We start from the raw sequence: 19054 nt of genomic DNA on the forward strand, positions 1-19054 counted from the left end.
CTCTGCGAGGATGCTGAATTCTTTGTGGAGGGGAAAAGCAGGGGTGCAGCCCCAGGGAGCCCCTGGCTGGGGTTGCATCCCACGGGACCAGTGTGCCATGGGAGAAGAGGTTGTTTGCTTTTGCAGGGGCAACGTCGCATTCGTTACCTTCTTTCACTTTGGTTTGCCATCATCGCAATTTCATTCATCATTTACTTGCCTAATTAAACCATTTGCTGCAAGGGAGCATCTCTGAATCCTGCTCCTGGGTATCTCTTTCCTTCAGTCTTTCTTGGGGGGGAGATTATCTGCTTCAAGTGCACGACTCAGGCCCCTGAAATAGCTCAGTGCCTGCTGGGTCTCACGGTGGACAGCAGGACTAGCCCTTTCCCCAGCCTGAGCGAAGGCCATCATCACCCGAAAGCCCACAGAGACGCCCTGGGGCTGCACACAAGCCGCTCGCCTCTGTTTTCACCCCAAACATTTGACATCTGGAGAACACAAATGGCTTTTCCACCACTCACCCTCTCCGGTCCTGAGAGCATCGGGAGCTGTGGGCAGGGGCTGTGAGGAGGTGGCAGCCTGGTGTGTTGCTTCCAAAACTGCCTATTTAAAAAAAAAAAAAAAAAGAAAAGTGGAGAGAAATGTAGTGAGTGGCACATGGCAGGTCCAGGTCCTGCCCCCCGGACAGCAGTCAGCAGAGTTGCATGTGAGGAGCGTGGTAGTTCATGTCCTTCTGCAAAACCTCCTGGCTGGGGGGAGAAGGGATGGAGATGTAGGAAAGGGGGTGGTGGGGGTGGTGGGGGTGTCAGGACCAGCAATATTCAGTAAAGCTCTTCAGTGAAACCACCAGCTTTTAATGATGTAAAGAAACAGGCAGCTGCCTGGGAGGAGGCCTCTGGGCTGAGATATCCTGGGTGGGGGGAATGTCCCAGGAAAAATGCAGTGTCTCAACTTTTTAAGAGAGGGCTGTGGTTGGGTTGTTGTCAGCAGGAGGCTTCTGCATGGATGCTCTGAGCCAGGGCTCAAGTTTCTGTTTTTTCCTACAAATTTTCATAAGCATTTGCAGCATGTGTCCCATATCCATAATTGCACTCTGGACTTGTTCTGCTCTGATGCATAAGTAACATGCACTGTAAAGAAAAAGTGTGTGATTACATATTTAATGGATAAACGGAGCCGTTGTGGTCTATTGGCCACATAATAAAAGTTTCAAAAAAATTGTCTTAATACAGTATTTACCCAAGAAACTGCTATGGCTGCAAATGTGAACGAGCTATTTTAAATTTTAAAAAATTTTAAGACACGTTTCATAGCCTTCCCCATTTCTAAAACACCCATCTTCTAAACTTTTTCTTCATTTAAATTTAAAATCAGGACAATAAATTATTCTTTTCCTTAGCAGCTGGCAGATCTTCTCCAGCATGAAAGGTCTGGATTAAAACTGACAAAATCCAAGACAAATGTACCTTTTTCAGTGTAATTCAGGAAGGAGCCTGCCGCTCGTGTGGCAGATGGGTGCTGGCCAGTCTCCCTGCCTCGCGGGCTCCCGTTGCTGCCTGTCTCACCCCTGGCTATTCCCGTGACATTTGCAAATTCAATTGCAAATGCAAAAATTGCCTCCCTGATGCCTCCTGGGCTGCTGCAGCCTGCCCGCTGGCCATCCCCACACCCTCCTGGCTGCAGCGTGCCTGTCCTCGATGCCTGCCTGGGCAGGGTTTCCCACGGCAAGGAGCAGCCAGACCCCTGCAATAAGGAGGCTTTAAGGGCACATAAAACTTGCCATAGTTCAAGCACAGTGAGATTCCCCAGCTCCGCAACAGAGCAAAGCCAGCCCTGCTGCCTCTGTAAGCTGGTGTTCCCCTGCAAGCACCAACGCTGAGGAGAGCAATTCAGCACGGCCCCTAAGTCAGCCCCCCCGTGCTGTTGAAACACAAGACATTATTTTCTTCCTGCTCGTTAAATCCCTGCACTTCATAATTAACAAGAAAAAGGACAGATCTAGGAAAATCTGTTCCCCTGGCACACACTCCTGTACCGATGGAGAATCCGAAAGAGAGCAGAACGTGCTGTCAGGTGCTGGGTAAAGCTGCTGGTTCCTGACCTGCAGCAGTAAATCTGGTTTTGCGTTTGGATTTATTTCCTCCGAATCCTACCGAGCCCTTGCAGGTCTTCCCTGGGTTTCTTTCCATATGTGCTAATGGGGTTGGCAAGGCTCCCCTGGTAATGAGAGACTGCACCTCAGCGGGCTTATCGGAAATGAAGATTGTTAATAAATAAAGCCAGGGTCTTTAAACTCGTGTTAACATTAATCAGATTAATATAAAAGGGGAAAAGTCTAGAAAACGTTTCAGGCAGGGTTTGCTCTCCCTCCCACTGGCTTGCTCCGCGGCGGGATGAGGCTGTGCGGCAGCTTGGCTCTGCCCACGGGGCTGCGCTGGGGCTGAGCATGCTGCTGGAGGTGGCCAGGCAGGGGTGGATCCTGCGGTGAAGATGGGGTTTTCAGGGAAAATGGGACAAACTGGAAATGGGGTCTTGGCGCAGCAGGCAGCAGGGCAGCCGCAAAGCCTTCGATGCACCCGCAGCATGGCTGGGTTTGTCCCCATCTCATCCCACCTTCCCTCCTTGGCCAGGACGGGGGCTTGTTGCTGCTCCCACCTGACCCAACCACCTGAACTTTGGTTTATGCCATGCCATGAGGGGATATGTGCTCCACGAGATATTTTTTTTTATTTTGTCTAATGTAGCATTTGACATTTCTTATTAGCCATATATATGTATGTGTGTGTTCCATTTTCCTTTCAAATCTTTCAAAAGCATTGGGCTGAGCAGCCTCAGGAGGCAGTGCCTGTGCCGTGTCCGTGCGTCCCTGCAGCCACCTGTGATTAGTGGCCTCTCGGTCCCCTCAGATGTCCCCTCGCTCTCGTGTTATGAGAACAGATAAATAGGTATTAGGAAACTTCATTTCTGGGGACACCTCTATCACGCAGCCTTCTTCCCCATCTCTTACCTACACACATGCACACACATACATCGCTTCTGGTTCCTTCTCTCACTGGGAAATCTTAACAGACAGCCCCATAGTTTACTTTGCCCTTGTCTGGATTTTTTTTCCCCCCTGCTACATTCATTTCGAGTGGGATGGGAACTGATCGCAATATTTCATATTGGAAGAGTCATCTCCAGGAGGAGCTGTAACGAGGTGGTGGCCACCTGCAGAGCTTTCCCCCATGTGCTGGAGTCTGTCTCGGGGCTTCTGGGGCTTGGGGGCGTGCAAACCTCTGCCTTGATGATAGTGTCACAGGTTTGGGCAGACCATCGTGGTGGGAGCGGGGACCTGGGGCTTCCACTGACTGATTTTGTGCTTACTGCTTCTAGGTTTAACGCTGTAGCACTAGTGACCCGACAGCCGTACCGAGGATGAGTAGGGTTGGTTGTGGTACCTTGAAAAGCTCAGACAAGCAGATATTTTTTCATTATGCAGTTAGTAAATGTCAACACCAAGTATTGCTCAGAAAGAGCATGTTTGGGATCTGTGGCTTCTAATGCTGCATCACTGATGTACCAGGGCTGGCCTGTCACCCATGGACCCCAAATACCCTGGCACAACATGTGCCAGTGCTGAGTGATGTCCTCATGGGTGCAGCAGCAGCGCTTGGCCCCAGAAATGCCCAGGACATTGCACGCCCTCCTTTCTCCCAGTGATTTGGCCAAGAATTGTTCATTCCTGAACTTTTCTTTCAGACCCCTGGTAGGTGCCAGACACCTAAGGCAGGCAGGGGCAGCTCCTGGGCACACAGAGCCATGTACAAAGACAATTTAGCACCTCTCTAGTCCGTGTGGGCAGGGCGATGGCAGGAGCAGCCCTGCGTGCACAGTGCTCAGTTCTTGCTCGTGGCTTGTTTAGAAGGGGGGACAAAGAAGACTTTACCAGCTAACACAGAATAATTTTGAAGCAGTCAGTAAGTGTTCATCTTAAATTGATTAGACAACATAATAAATAGATAAATAAATAAATATTTTTTAAAAAAAATTACCAAGCGTTATTCTCCTAACTCAGATCCAGGAGATGGTCCACTCGGATGCCACGTCCTATGAGTCCAACCGCCAAGTGCCACTGATCAATCGCCCCGGGATGTTAGCCGGCCCCATGAGTGCCCTCAGCCAGTCACAGCTCATTTCTCAGATGGGGATGAGGAGCGGTGTGACCCATGGATCCCCATCACCCCCGGGAAGTAAGTCTGCTACACCATCTCCCTCCAGTTCTACTCAGGAAGAGGAGACAGAGTCACATTATAAGGTACGTGCAGTCATGCCTGTTTTAACAGACAGTGAGAAAACAGCAGATGATGTTTTTCAGTAAGGGATAAATTGCGCTAAATAAGAGTACAGACTTTTGGTCTTTTTTAAAAAAAATATGTATATATAGTGGGAGAGTCTCCCAAGGCTGGGGAGGTTGTTCCCTGCCTAGGGTGAGGTGCAGCATGGAAGGCTAGCACACATGCCTGGGTTGTGCATGCAGCAAGTCTGGCAACGAGCTGGGCTTGCCTCCCGCGGTTTACCAGGTCCGTCAAGCTGCAGTTTCCTCCGATGAGGGTTTTGATGAGCAAAGCAGGATCCGGGCTACGGTTCTGCAAAGGCTTGGGTGCACAATTAGATTTCTGATGGCAGGTAGAGGAGACTAAATCAGGGAAGGAAAATAACACAGGGTGGGATTTAACTGAGCTCACTCAACATGACTTGCTAAGGGGAAAAAAAACACCCAGAAATTAAAAGAGTCTTCTGCCTTTTAGTTCACCCAGGCAGAGTTCAAGTAGCCAGCAGTGTCTTAGTGGCACAGGGTCTGCCTCTACAGCCAACACAACTGCTGCTGAGCATGCCATCAAGAAACCCAAGGATTTCCCAGGGTTTTGGGGACATCGTGGTTGTTGCCCATCTTTCTCAAAATGCACCCGCAAAGCAGACAACACATGCTGTGTTCTGTGAGTGTTCCGTCTGTTATTTACTGACAGCAAATTGCAGCAATTGCATGGTTGCTGTATCAACGCCCGGTGGGTCTCTGTGCCGGTAGGTCAATCACTGTGCTCCCTAGGGGACTTTGATTAAAGCCTTTCATGGAAAACCTTCTCCCTGAGGTGCCGATCCAAGGATGTCAGAAGCTGATCCAAGGATCAGAAGCACTGATATTGTAACCTTGTCCCACGAAAATAGGCAGTTGTGACAGGATTTGAATATATAACCAGAGCAGCAAACTGCAGAGACTGGAAAACTAGGAAAGCACTAGGACTGAGCAAAAACCTTCCCCTTTCCATAGAAATCCAGGCAAATGCATTCCCACCAATCCTGTAGTTTTTAATCCATTGGCAGCTTTTGCTTCAGATCAGGACGTGTCAAAGCAGAGTGCACATGTGGGTGCAATAAACACTTCAATGTAATAAAACTGTAAAAAGAAGGGATACATGTCGTTGGAAATAGGTGGAGGTTCTTGAACTCTGCGATTCCATGTTTGGGGGACACAGTGGGATGGGTTGTGCTGCTGGACCCCACGGTCTGCCATCTCCCAGAGCCTGTGTCACACGGCTCCAGGCAGTTACCTGGGAGCTGAATCTTTTGCATCAGCAGAAAATGAGTTTCAGCTCAGTCACACACTGAGTTCTTTCCCTGCACCTTTCAGCAGCACCCAGCTTTCCTCCCGCCCAGGGCTGCAGGACAGGGCTTTGGGCTTGGATCTTCTGTTCTCACTCAGCCACTGGTGCCTGTGGGGGTAGGAACAATTTGGAGATGTCCAAATTGTGACAACTTGCAGAGATTTGAATTTTTCCTAATCCCAAAGGCATGCCCCCTCATTTTTCTGCCCTGTAAACTACCCAGCCAGACAGGTGGAACAGGAGTGATGTGTTTGATGGAGGAAGGAGACTGGAAGTGTGAAAAAAGCAGCAGAACCGCATGGTAGCCTGCAGGTTTGTTTGCTTTCTCTATCTACACAGCTGCTGTATTCACCCATCAGTCATTTTTCATATGGCCATTAAGGGCCTTTCTGCTACAAGTCATCAAAGCAACATCTAACAAGCAGAAATTAATCTTGCAACCAAGAAGGTCACACGTTAAAGAAATGGGTCTGATGCCAGCAGGTAGTTCAGGTCCAGCAGGTCCTCTGAGCCAGGGAACTTGTGATTTTAGGAGGTCTCCCAGCTTCACGGATGCGTTTACCTGCTACATTGCTCCGGAGGGGTGTACACATGCATGGGAGGGAGAGGTAGTTACAGCCCAGATTCCAGTTGGATTAGTGATCTCTCCATAGTTATTATAATCATGGTGTCCACAAGGTTCCTGCTTCTCATGGGTTCAGCATCTAAGGTGACACAAAGCCACCAGCTTAGGGGATCACATCTGTCACCAGTGAATTGCCCCAGTCCACATCAGGTGTTAAACATCCCTTCTGCTGCCTCTCCAGAGGAGGTCTGTGCAGGGGCTTGTGGCCACACACTTCATCCCACCGCAGGAGCCCTCACGGTTGCTTTGCGTGGCTCATCCCCCGGGGGATGCAGTTGCTCTAGGGCAGCAAGGTGCTGGCTCACTGGGGCTTGCCTTTAGCCATGAACGTGGCTTAGGTTGTTCAAGCATCTTCTGCCACTCAGGGCTGGGCTGTTGTCTCATCCTGTGCTGCATCACACCTGGTAAACCCCAGGAAAACCAGGCAAAGCCCTGACCTGCTCCGCTTTCTCCTAGGAACAGATGGCTCCAGGCAGCCTTGCAGGCAGTGTCTGTTTTCCATAAATACCGTTTGCTTTGTGGTGCTGCCGCAGCGGACCAACTCTGAAACCATCCCCATGGCTGTGGTTGCGTTGTGCCTGTTCCCAGCTCCTTCGCTCGGCTGACGGCTGGGAGGAGAGCAGGTCCCCCCGCGGCACTTAAGTGAATCAGACAGGATTAGAGTTAGTTAAAATACCATCTCACTTGCTAATGGGCTGAAGCCCTGTCATGCATTTTTTTTCTCCTAATAAGCTGGCCTTTCACCTCCAGGCCTCCCATTCAAGCCCAATTGGGCAATTTTAAATTAAAGGCAATTTTTTTGGTCTCTCTGCTCATTCACTAATGGTCACTGTCTGTTTGACAAATGTCGCTGCGCCGATACTGAACTTAATGACCAGTCAAGAGCAGCTGAGTGGAGCACGGGAGCACCGCTGCCCTTTCCTCCCCGTGCCTGGCCTGTGCCAACTGAAGTGAAGCCTCTTAAATCCCGCCGCTTCCAAGCACACAATCAAATCGGCAAATCCATCAGCAGAAAAGGCCTTTTGCTCCCAGCCCTCACCAGGAGGCACGTTTTTTGCAGCGGCTTGGTGTTTGGACCTGTGTCAATTGATTTTTTCTGATTTTTTATTTTTTTTTTTAGACCTGTAAGTGACAGGCTGGGCAACTTTCTAAGTGATGTAATTAGCCTGTGCACCTGGTAGAGCAGGGACTGCCAAAGTCAGGTGGTGGCGGAGCACTTGGTGCTTGAGCTCAGTGGATCTGCAGGCAGAGGTGCCAAGTGCTTGAGCTCAGTGGATCTGCAGGCAGAGGTGCTGGCATCCTGTTTGCCGTCGAGGATGCACAGATCCCGACTGCAGCAGCCAGCTGGCAGCAAACGGCTTTATTCTCTGCCGTGTTTAACCTTTGGTGTATTTAGTTTTCCCTCCACTATAAAATAAGGATAATGGTGCTTCCCTGTAGTGTGAGCTTTCACTGACCACAGTTAATGCATTAAGAGCTTTGATGTATGTCTAAGTGCTTTCCAGGGGTCTTCTCCTTTGCACACCATCACACAGAGGCTTCTGCAGTTCCAAATATTCAACTTGCTGCCCAGGGCATCCTGGTGGAGGCTGAGCCATAGGATCTTCCTTCTCTGCTACCTTTGCTGGGAGCATCCCTGTTTCCAGCCTTGCTGTTTGACTTGCAGCCCAGTGGCAGTGTGGCTGAGCAGCCACAAAGTCCAACTTCTGTTGCCTGGGTCCTGCTCCCCTTGATTCAGCCCCCCACAGGGCACTGAGTGGATACAGCCAGCCTAGTCATCTGGCTGCGCCCGGACCAGTTACAAAGAGTGAGCGGTGCATGCAAAGTGTTTAATACCTAAGATTAAAATAATTTAATTCCTGGATATTTTCCTGGATAGGGGTTAGCAGAGTGAAACAAATTTTGGATGACCCCAGCATATTGGCTAATGTGATGCTGGTGCTGCTGGATCAGTGCTTGTAACCCTCCTGCACAGGGAGTGAGGAGGCTGAGCCAGCAGCACACGCGTGGGGGCAAGAAAAGTCAGAAGCAGCTTGCAAAGGGGGATTATTGGGTTGGAAATTGGAAACCTTATGGAAGCTGAGGCTGGAAAAATTCATGGACTGCTAAATGGATCTGGCTAGGAAGCAAGGCATTTGGAGAGGTCCCAGAAGAGGGTCAAGGAGTAAGTGAGCTTGTGATGCCAGGGAGGAGGAGGGGGAAGGGGGGGTGACTGAGGATGAGTGTCTGGCAAGCCCCAGCCTTGAAGCAGGGACCACTTAAGCAGCAAGGGGCAAACCCAGGCTGTGAACTGGGTTGTGAGGAGGCACCCAAGCCAGGCTCAGGCACCCACCAACAGTTTGTGTAACGATCCTAGAGGCTCCTGGGGACCAAAGAGACCCCCAGAGCTGCTGCCCTCCTTGCCACACAGGGAGCCCTCCTCTGCCCATGCCTGCTCTCATCCCCTTTGCTATCAAGTTGTAGCAGGGACTTGTATCCAACTACTCCCAGCTGACTGCTAAGGTCTGTTTCTTGGTTTTGCAGGTTACTGGAGAGAAAAGACCATCAACAGACCTGGGCAAAAAGCCTAAAAGCCAAAAGAAGAAGAAAAAGAAGGATCCCAATGAGCCCCAGAAGCCCGTGTCGGCCTACGCCCTGTTTTTCAGAGACACGCAAGCAGCCATCAAAGGGCAAAACCCCAACGCTACCTTCGGGGATGTATCGAAAATTGTTGCGTCAATGTGGGACAGCTTGGGAGAAGAACAAAAACAAGTGAGTTACTGATATCTTTTTTTTTTTTTTTCTTTCAACTGTTGAAATGTGCTTTTCTATGGTAGAAAGCATCAGAGTCTCCCCAAGCACTTCAGGAGCAGTGCTGAAGTGCCCACTGCCACTGGAAGGGATGCTCGAGTGGTTTGCATGCCATGCTCCCAGCCCCAAGCCGGTGTGGCAGCAACGTGGTCTGGCCCTTGGACACCTCCCTGGGGTGGGAGGGCCTGACCCATGTCCTGGGCAGGGCAGGGATGGGGCTGCAGAAGGATGCACCAAGTTTGCTCTGCCTCTGCCCATCTTTTAGAAAAATCTCTGTGTAGCATGGGAAAGAGCAAATTTTTATGACAACTAATTATTCTTAATAAGATCATTCTTTGCAAAAACATCAGTGGCCTTTCCTGGGCATGGGGGTTTTATAGCCTTAGATGGGTGATGGGTTTGTATTTGCTTAATACTTAAAGGGAGTGATGGCAAACTGGCTAAAAACTATTAACTCTCTACATCTCTGGCCTCACATCTAATGTTAAGGCTTTAAAAGCTTAGGAAGGAGATATCTGAAGTGGCCTTGCAGAGGAAACCTTCCTGCCCCAAAGCTGTCAACCACTTTCAGTCTCCCTCACATGGAGACTTCTAGGTCCTGCTTTAACTGTTTTGTTGATGCTGGGTCAGTTACAAAAGCCCATAATTGCTTGTTGCCTATTGAGAAAACCCCAGGGAACACTTTCCCTAGCAAGTATGTCTTTTTATCAGGCAGAGCGAGATCTGACACTGTGTGATGTGTCTGAACCTAACATGCTTTAACTGACAGTCCCTCCATGAGTGGTGAGCCCTTCTCCTAGAGCCTGGCTGCCAACTTCATACCGGCTCCATCTCTCATTGCGTGTCCATGGCCAGCATTTGAAGCAGCTACATTTGGGGAGGGAGCAGCAAGCAGGAAAAAAAAGTCATTTAAATGGAAGTCATGCTAGGAAATAGCCTTGCTTTCCACCCTGCACAAAGTGGGGAATAAGAGCAAGGCATCTTCTGGCATGAAAGCCCTTCTGCTGATCCATTTGGAGTCTCCATACTGTGCAAAGTGTTGCTTTGATGTTTGCATGATCCTCCCTTTTCTCCTCTTTGGACAGATCGCTGGGGGATCATGTAGGAATTTCTCGTGGTGAAGAAGGCAGGTCCCCTCCTTGTGCAGCTTGCTGACCCCAGCCCTGCTGCCTGGGAAGCTGCAGGGCAGGGGCTGGCTTTGGGCTGTTGGTGCAAGGTGTGGGAGGTTCAGGAGTGTGAAAAAGCTTTTACGTCCCCTCTTCCTTCTGCATTCATCCCTCCCAACATCTCAGTCTGCCTTTCCCTTACTCCATCCAGTCACAACTATCTCTGTAGCTTGGGCTCGGAGCTCAGCTGCAAATGTGGTTTATGGGATGGAAGTGCTGGTGTGACCCTGACTCAGCGCAGCGCAAATGCTCAGCTCTTAATTAACAGCAGGGATTAAACCAGTCCGTTTATCTTCCCTGCTAACTCTTCCTTCTCTTTTATGAGATAGTAGCAGCCTTGCCGTCTCTTTACACACACTTTCTAAGTGGCTCCATTTCTCCCTCTGTAATTGATTTAATTAAGTCATTTGTTCCTTGTCTGAATGCTTAAATATTAACTTCCTGGCTTTGTCTCCAGCTGTATAGTTTTCTCCCACGACAGCTACCTCCCTGCCTGGGACTCCGGCTGGAGGGACACTATTTATCTTTGGCACTGGGACCATATTGCTGGTTTGTGCGATGTGGCACGTTCACTTTTGAAGTGCTTGGCTGGAAGGGAGTTTATTTAGTCCCTGTTTGCTTTCCTCTGCCAGCATCCCCAGTCAAGTTTGTTTGGATTCATAAAAGCAATGCAATGGAAAGGAAAAAAAGGAAAAGGAAAAAAAAAAGGAATTAACAAAATGTCTTTAATATGTGAAAACAAGTCTCCAGGCTGTCCTGCAGATCCTTCCTCCTGAGGACTGCAGGACATGGTGCATGCATTCACGATGAAGACAAGCAGCCCGTGCCCAGCACTCTCTTGGCACATCTCGGAGGGGACTCCCAGTGACCACAGGACGGCTACGCATCACTGGCCAAAATTCTGCTGGGACCTAAGAGCCCAGACTGCCACGTGGCTGCACTGCACCGTGGTTTGGCTCATCGCCAGGCAGGAGCATCATGCTCTGGGGAGGGGGGAAAGGTGGAAAAGGGAAGTGTTTCCCCCGCTGCGCTACTCCTAGCTCTATTGACAACAGTCATTTTTAATATCTTCATATCCTCACAGCAGAATGCAGTGCAGAAGGCAACCCAGGGAAAAACCAATGCAGCAGTAGGCAAGCAAGAGCCAAATCTGGACGTTCTTGCTCAACTATGAGCAAGGTTTTTAAAGAAAGCTTCCCTTCTTCCTGGCATGAGAAAAGAGAGTGGGTTTGAGGCTGTAGGACCTGATTTGGGGCTGAGCTGTGGTCCCAGACTTGGATCTCTCGCAGCCCCCAAGATGTTCAGCGTGGGGCTGGGGCATCACGTCTCTGGAGGGCTGATCTGCAGACCCCAGACCCACCATGCAATTATTAAGTAGCCATTTACCTCACTGTAGTTTCTGCTTCAGACAAGGTTTACAATCCGTATTTCCCACCTTCTGCTGGGCACGGTGTTTCCCCAGCCCAGGTGTGGTTTGGCTCCTACCTTGTGGGAGAGCTGCAGGTAGGGAGCAACCAGGGAGGGGGTTCAAAGCAAGCTGGCGGATAAACACAACCTCAGCCCAGGCATTTTGAATTTGTGATCCCCCACCATGAGTCAGCAGCCCCCGGCACGTGCCCCACTGTGTCTGCAGACATGCTCATCCATCCCTGCCAGCTCCATCGTGCACAGAGGAGTTATGCAGAGCGTGGGGTGGCTGCCATGCCAGTGCCAAAGGGATGAGGAAAGCCCGTGCTGGTGGCTTGTAGCCATGCTGCCAGTGCAACCCAGCTAGGAGGGTGGTCCTGTGCCCCCACCCCATGGCAGGCAGAGCCTCAGCCCCACTCCAGCTGCACTTGCCCCACAGACGTTACGTGGAGCATTTCTGCAGGCAGAAACAAGATGCCATCTCTTTGCCAGGTAGCTCAGGCCAGCACGCAGAGGGTTAATCCTCTGGCATTTGTGCTGCTAATGATTATATGCACTGTAATATCAAAGCTGTAGCTATTTATTTGCCATTGAGCAGGTGCTGCTGCTCCCACAAAGCAAATTTGCTTTCTCCTCCTGGTGAAACAAGCAAAATAAAGGTTGCTCACGTCCCATTTCAGATATGGTTTTTTCCCTGTGCACTAACTGAAAGACAAACACTGAGCAGGAACCAGAATGCATATTATGCAAGAAACCATATAATCTAGGAGCATCTTTGATTTGGCTGCTGCTGTCACAGACATGTATTTCACAGAGAGGCTTCCCCCCCCTGCCCCCCCCCCCCCTTCTTTTGTTCTTACTGGTTTATCATTTGTGCCTTTGTCATTTTGTTCCTTCTTCTTCTCTTCTCAGCCTCTTCACAATGAATCTTCATTTTCCCTCTGACACACTTGTATCTAAATTTCCTTATTTCCTGCCTTTTTTTATTTATATCTGTTGCCTGGTGATTTGATCATGCTGTGGAATACAGGATTAGCAATCTCCGTGTCCTTGGGTACTGCTCAAGGACACCTGTTCGGCAAAGCGCCGTTTTCTTCCCCATTTTAACCCCTTCCGGTGTGGCTGTGCGTGCATAACAGTAATAAATAACAATACCTTTAAATATCTCCAGCGCTGCATTAGCAGGATGTTGTAATCTTCATTCTTCAACAGCTGGCGTGGCCCTTTCTAAGAAGCTTACATGGGAATCTGAAGAATGTGACTTGGGGAAAAAAAAATATTAATACATACTCTTTGAACTTTGCAAATAGTTTAGCAGCTGTTCCTGTAGAGATAGCTTAGACTTTGGTGGAGAGTGAAATGCTAATTCAGCTATTATCATCAAATGGGGTACCTGTCGTAGTAATCTGCCTGCAGCTCCAGGTCCCTGCTCGAGGCTCACAGCATCCCGCACCTCGGTGGTTTGTCTTTTTTTTATTAGCCAACGCAGACCAGCCTTCACAGCGTTACCCAGCGAGGTGTAAAAGGGTTGCTTGCTTTGACAGAAATTAGAAGAATTTGAGCACTAGATTGGAGCAAACTCTGCTAATTCGCTAGGAAGAGTTTTTCCCCCAGCGCAGACGTAGCGCTCACAGCCTGGTGCCAGCTCGTGCCACCGGCAGGGCTGCAGCCCCCTCCCCTCCTTCCCCACGGCCCCCAGCCCTGCAGGTGACAGCCCTGGGGGCTGTCCTTCCCAGGGGGATTTCATCTGAGGGATAAGCCTGGAAACTCTCCAGAGCACACTGAGAAGTCACCGGTGGGATTTGCTCTTCTCTGCCATGTTCTCTTATTCCCTCTCTGAGCACCTTCCCGTTGCTCCCTGTGTTTTGGGGGAAAGGACGCTGGTTTGGAGCCTGGTGATGATGAAGCAAGGGGCACACTGCCAAGCTGGCAGTTGCAGGTAACTCTGGAACCTGCTTTTCTCCATTACGATGTCAAGCAACAGATTCAAAGCATTGGGTCGGTGTTTCCCTTAACCCTGGAAGCTCAGAGCAGAGGCATCAAGAAGCTCCTGAGCAATCTGCTGAGCGAACCTCAGGCTGAACGAGGGCTTCCCATCCTAACTAAGCAGAAGCCGAGTTGGACAAAATCAGCATTTCCAGTTGAGTTTATGGGCCTGGGAACTTGCTGGGGACACATAGGCAGAGATGAGTACTTGCTCGCAATAGCCCTGCTTCACCAGGACCAGTTCAGTAATGGGAAGTGACTCCATGGCCAAATGCAGATGTGGTTTTCCAATACAGATGCACAGCCTGGAGAATAACACAGCCTTCACACTCCAGGGATAAATTACCCTGCAGAAAAATTACTTGCTCAGCAGAAAATAATAGATCACCCATCTAATCAGATTCATCCGCTCATTGAACCTGATACATCACCTAGTGACAGGACACTGCATGTATCTGCGGTGGGACAAGGCATCTGGGGGCAGCTGTAAAGCTGTCCTATGTCAGAGCCATCATGGGAAGAGATCCCATGGGAACTGCATGCAGCAGGTGCTGCCTGGCAGCGTGGCCATCGAACTGCCCACGTCCAGTGCTGTACAGAGCTGTCAGCAGTGCAGCCACCACTGGTTCCAGTTTTCTGCTGCTGCCCCAAAGCCCTGGCAGCGAGGGGCTGGAGGGGTCCAACCAGTGGCCCTGGCCTGGAAGGAGGTTTCAGCATCTTTGCAGTGTCAAGGAAAGCCAGGTACCGGAGAAGGATGAAAGCACTGATCCCAAACAAGCTTTCAAGAGAGGTCTGGTGGAGACCAGGATAACGATAGGGCAGATGTGAAGAGTCAGAACTGCTCTTAAAAGCAGCTCCAGGAGTGTGACCTCTCTTCCTGGAGAGCAAGATCAGAAGTGTGGAAGATGAATGTTGTGTGCTTTTCATTGGAGGTTAGGGGTTGAATTTGTCACTCTCCTCTGTTTCACTTGGAGTATTCTATGGGCTGTCCCAAGAACACACTTTGTGCCCTGACATGGAGTGATAGATGACTTACACCCAGGTGGCACCATGGAGTCAGGGCAGAGGAAAGCAGGAATCTTTACAATCAATCAAAAGGTAATTGCTACTTGGTCATGGGTTTACCCATTCCTTCTCCACAGGACTGCTTCACAACACTCTAGCTCCACCAGGGGAAAGGAGGAGCTCTCCTGAAACCCTGCGAATAGTTCCCATTGCCAGGGCCTTTTATGCAGGGGTCCTCAGGGACGTTAGATGCTCAGCAGCTCCCATGCCATAGCTGGGAGAGCCTGGGGGAGCTGGAGCACTGCGTAACCAACAGCCTCACGATGGGCATCATTGGCAGGTGTCTCCCATGGTCAAGCTAGCTGACCTCAGGACTTGGCAATCCAGGCTGTGGCTGTTAGTCTGAAGGAGACGTGCACAGGAGATGTACACAGTAAATGGAGCTTGGGATAGTTGGTTTTAGTGGAAGAATAAGACTTCCCCAAGAAGGGAGCAGCAGGGATACAGAGGAGGGTGCAAGGTGAGGAAGAGCTGGGAAGGAGTAAGGATGACGTGGCGTGTTTGCTTTATGCGTTTCTGATTGCTGCATGGAGGCCGTATGCAAAGAGAAGGGTGCTGTGGCAACACCGCTGTGCAGCGAGAGGGAGGGCTTTCGAGTCATCTTATGAGTAAGCCATAAGTTGCGATGATCCCAAGAGATATCTTGCAGGAAAGTGTATAATAGTTACAAGAAAAACCCTCCAGATTTACAAGCAGAATAAAATCCAAATTTATACATTTGGGGGGGGGGGAAAAAAACAGTCATGGAATCATAGAAAGGAGGGCAAGGAGAGACTTAAGAGGTCAGCCAGACCATACTGCTGCCTGAAGTCAGGATCATCTCTACTTAAGCCATTCTTGATGGATGTGTGCCTAATCTGTTCTTAAACCCTCAGTGGTGGAGATTACACATCTCTCCAGGCAATCTCTTCCCGTGCTTAATTATCCTTACTGTTAGGAACACTTTCCTCTTGCTTAGCCAACATTTCCCCTGTTACAGTGTAAGCCTATTGCCTCTTCTCCGATCTGCAGTAGATGCAGGGGATCGTTAGTGCCTCCCTTGCTGCATCGCATTTGGAGGCTGTGGCTCCCCTTGGTCTCTTCTCTCCCAGCAAAGCACACGGAGCCCTTCGGCTCTCCTCATGGAGACCTTTGCTGCACTTTTCATCTCTTCTCTCCTGATGGTCTATGTCTTTTCTGAAGCAAAATGCCCCAAACTCCGTCTCGGATTGCAGCAGAGACCTTTTGGCTTGGGGTCAGCGCACCCCCTGCTTTTTTGGGGGGGAGAGTTTGAGCAGTTTCCATCGTTCCGCAGGCTCGGGAAGCAGCGTTTCTGCTGAGGCAGGCGGGCCGGGATGCAGAGGTTACCGGTAACAGCTCCGGCTGTCACTCAGGGCCTGCATGACACGGAGCCGTTCGTGGGTGTCGGCAGGGTTTGGAATAATTGTCTTCTCTAATTAACTGGTTATCAAACAAGAACATTTCATTACGGTACAATTACTAGCTGCTTTGCTGAGACACAGAGGTGTCAGGATTACGATCCCAACATATGCTTCTTACAGCTCTGATTTTTTGTTTTCATAATCACTAACCATTTTTGCTCCCCCCCAACCCACCCACTCACTTAATGACTAATGAATCCTCCTGCTAATGAATAAGGGAAATAAATCAGTGGGCATGGCAGGTTAGAAAGAAAAACATGCAAAATGTTTTGAGGATCCTTAAATCTGATAAATTACTTTGAAATTAAAATCCCTGGGAGAAAATGGGATTTAATTAGAAAGTAACATGGTTTTGTCAATGTTTAAATTAAAATTTTAAAGGTTATAAATACTGCACTAGAGCTGCCTTTACGCAGAGGATTCGTGAGAAGTTTTGTTCAGATCCATTCTTCCCACGCCAGCACGGCATTGCCCCAGCAGCAGGCTGCGGTCCCGTCGGAGCCCGGTGGGGGTGCAGAAAGCCCCCATGCGAGGTGGGACTGCAGAGGTCCAGCAGGAGCCCCTTGGGGATGCTTTTTTACAGGGAAGGTATTGAGATACTGGATCAGTTTGCCCAGAGAAGCTGTGCTTGCCCCATCATTGGAAGTGTTCAAGGCCAGGCTGGATGGGGCTTGGAGCAACCTGAGCTGGTGGAAGGCGTCCAAGCCCATGGCCAGGGGGGTTGGACTGGATGGTCCTTGAAGGTCCCTGCCAACCCAAACCATTCTGTGACCCTACGGTCACAAACCAGATGACCCACCAGGAACCTTCCAGAGCTGGAGGGAGCATCTCAGAGGAAACACCTCCTGGGCTTACCCTCTCACCCTTCTCTGTAGCCTTGCTGGTGGCCAGGGCTGGAGCAGGGGCTGGCCTGGGCAGCATGGAGGCTCCTGCTGGGAGCAATCCTGCTCTCCCCATGGGATGCTGTGCCACTTGGCTGCCCCTGCCCAGCCTTGCTGCACCAGGCATCCCCCGGCAGCGCTTTCCAAACATGAGTGGGGCACAGCGCCCGCTCATTGTCTGAAAAAGACACAGACAGATGAAGAGTGGGAAAAAAAAAAAGTGTAGCAGAAAACGCAAGTAATGGAGGTGAAGGCAGGCATGGAATTTATTGATTATTCATTTATTTGCATTTAGGTTAAGGAAGTCTCATTTACCTGCCCTCTCACTGTCCATAAATTGCAGGCTTTCTCCAGACGCGTCTTCCTACTAATTAAATTTTTCTCTGCATGGCTGTGAATACTTTGATTTCCCACTGTCCCAGATATAAAAAAATAGGGAAAACACTTTTGGTATTTCGCTGTTACAGAGGGGGGGAAAAATATGTTTTCAATACATCAGCACCCAGCTATGGCCACTCTTCTACTGGCCTGAGACCCAGGAATTCATCGCTCGTAGCTGGGCAGGCATCAGGTACCACATGCAGAGCCGGGGGCACCCCGTGTTTGTGCTTTACAGTAGGTGCCGTGGTGGTGGCACCGGTGTTGCTGTGATGGGTGACAGAGGGGAGGTGAGGGCTGTAGAGAAAGGTAATAGCTTTTATTAGGGGAACTGATGCAGTTTGAAGAAATAGTTGCTTTTCACAGGGAAACTCTTCTTCAGGCTGACATTTTGAAATGTAATTTTGTTCTGAATGGAGCAAATATAATACTTCCTGAATACCATAAAGCCAAAGACAAACTTAGGAAAACGCTCCATTTCAGAAAATTACCATCTGAGACCTCCAAAGTGTCAAGTCAAAACATTTCATTACGGGAGTCTTTCTGATTTAGCAATGAAAATAGCACTTTCGATCCATTTTTAATAGAATTTATCTGTACTGATTTTAAACTGAAATTCAAGTAACTGGGCAAGTTAACTGCTGGAAGGTTTTTTCCCCTCGGAGGTCAGTGTTAGGGGGGAGGCTGGGTGCTGCCGTGGCTGTGGAAATTTGTAGGGGAAAGGAGCTAAATATCCCCACTGGCCTTCAGCATCTTGATTGTTGAAAGCTGTCATTGTTTTTAAAGCAGAATTAAATGTATGCAAATCTGTTCTAATTGGAATTGACTGTCGGTGTGCCGCTGGAGGAGAGCTTTGAGTTTCCAGCAGAGGAGAGGGCTGGTGGGTAATTTTCTTGGGAGTTTCTGCCATTTTGCTGAAATTTTTATTCTGTTTTAAAATATTCTTCTCACTTGCCCAGTTTAATCTGTTTAACCCCACGAGGACTCGCACTGCTTGAGACAGGCTGGAGTACACCATGCATTTCACATACATGGAGGGCAAAACTCTGGGCAGAAAGGGGACCAGCACTGTGAAACGATCGTGAAGCATGTCTCATTACAGGGGAGAGAGAAAAAGAATAAACAGTAATTCATATATAAGGCTTTTTTTTTTTTTTCTTAGAGTACCAAACTCTCCTGATACTTGCTGTTTTCCTGCAAGCCCCAGCTCCCCACGTTGTAAGAACAAGGAGAAATCTTGGATTTGATATGACGAGAAAGCACTTCCCAGCTGTCAGGACTGCAGAGGAGAGCTGGAGTTTTGAGCTCTAAAGGCTTAGTAATGGGAAAGCCAAGAAAATTAATGAGTAGTTTAGGATTTATGAGTGTCTCACCGTTTTTTTTCAGCTAGTCCTATCATTTGGGGATTTTGGGTCTTGTCTTGCTCTTCCAAGAGCCTGGATTGCACACTCTGCTGACTGCTCTCTGGAAGTGATTTCATTGAGTTCACCCTGTAAAATCAGGCTATGTCTCTCACAGCCGATGTGCAAAAATGCCTGCACAGGCAGGCAGTCCACTCTGGCCTGTGATGCCACCAAAAATCCCAGCGTGAGCCAATCTGGAGGCTTTATTAGCTTGATTTGGGGTAGATTCCTCTCCAGCAGAAATGAGTTTTCCACGCACACGTGCGCGCTGGAATGGCCTCAGTGGAGCAGGTGCCATTGAGCAG

At 49.5% G+C, this 19054-nt stretch overlaps 1 protein-coding gene across 7 annotated transcripts in view; it reads left to right on the forward strand.

The window, feature by feature from the left end:
• The window catches only part of TOX2 (TOX high mobility group box family member 2), a 150657-nt gene that overhangs the window by 119995 nt on the left and 11608 nt on the right, over window positions 1-19054 (forward strand). For all 7 annotated transcript variants that reach the window (XM_055813953.1, XM_027783131.2, XM_055813957.1 and 4 more), the window contains exons 4-5: window positions 4040-4279; window positions 8776-9003. In XM_055813953.1, coding sequence (XP_055669928.1) covers window positions 4040-4279; window positions 8776-9003 — 468 coding nt within the window. The remainder of the gene's footprint in view (window positions 1-4039; window positions 4280-8775; window positions 9004-19054) is intronic.

The sequence above is a fragment of the Falco peregrinus genome, chromosome 9 (genome assembly GCF_023634155.1).
Source record: "Falco peregrinus isolate bFalPer1 chromosome 9, bFalPer1.pri, whole genome shotgun sequence".
Classification (NCBI taxonomy): Eukaryota; Metazoa; Chordata; class Aves; order Falconiformes; family Falconidae; genus Falco; species Falco peregrinus.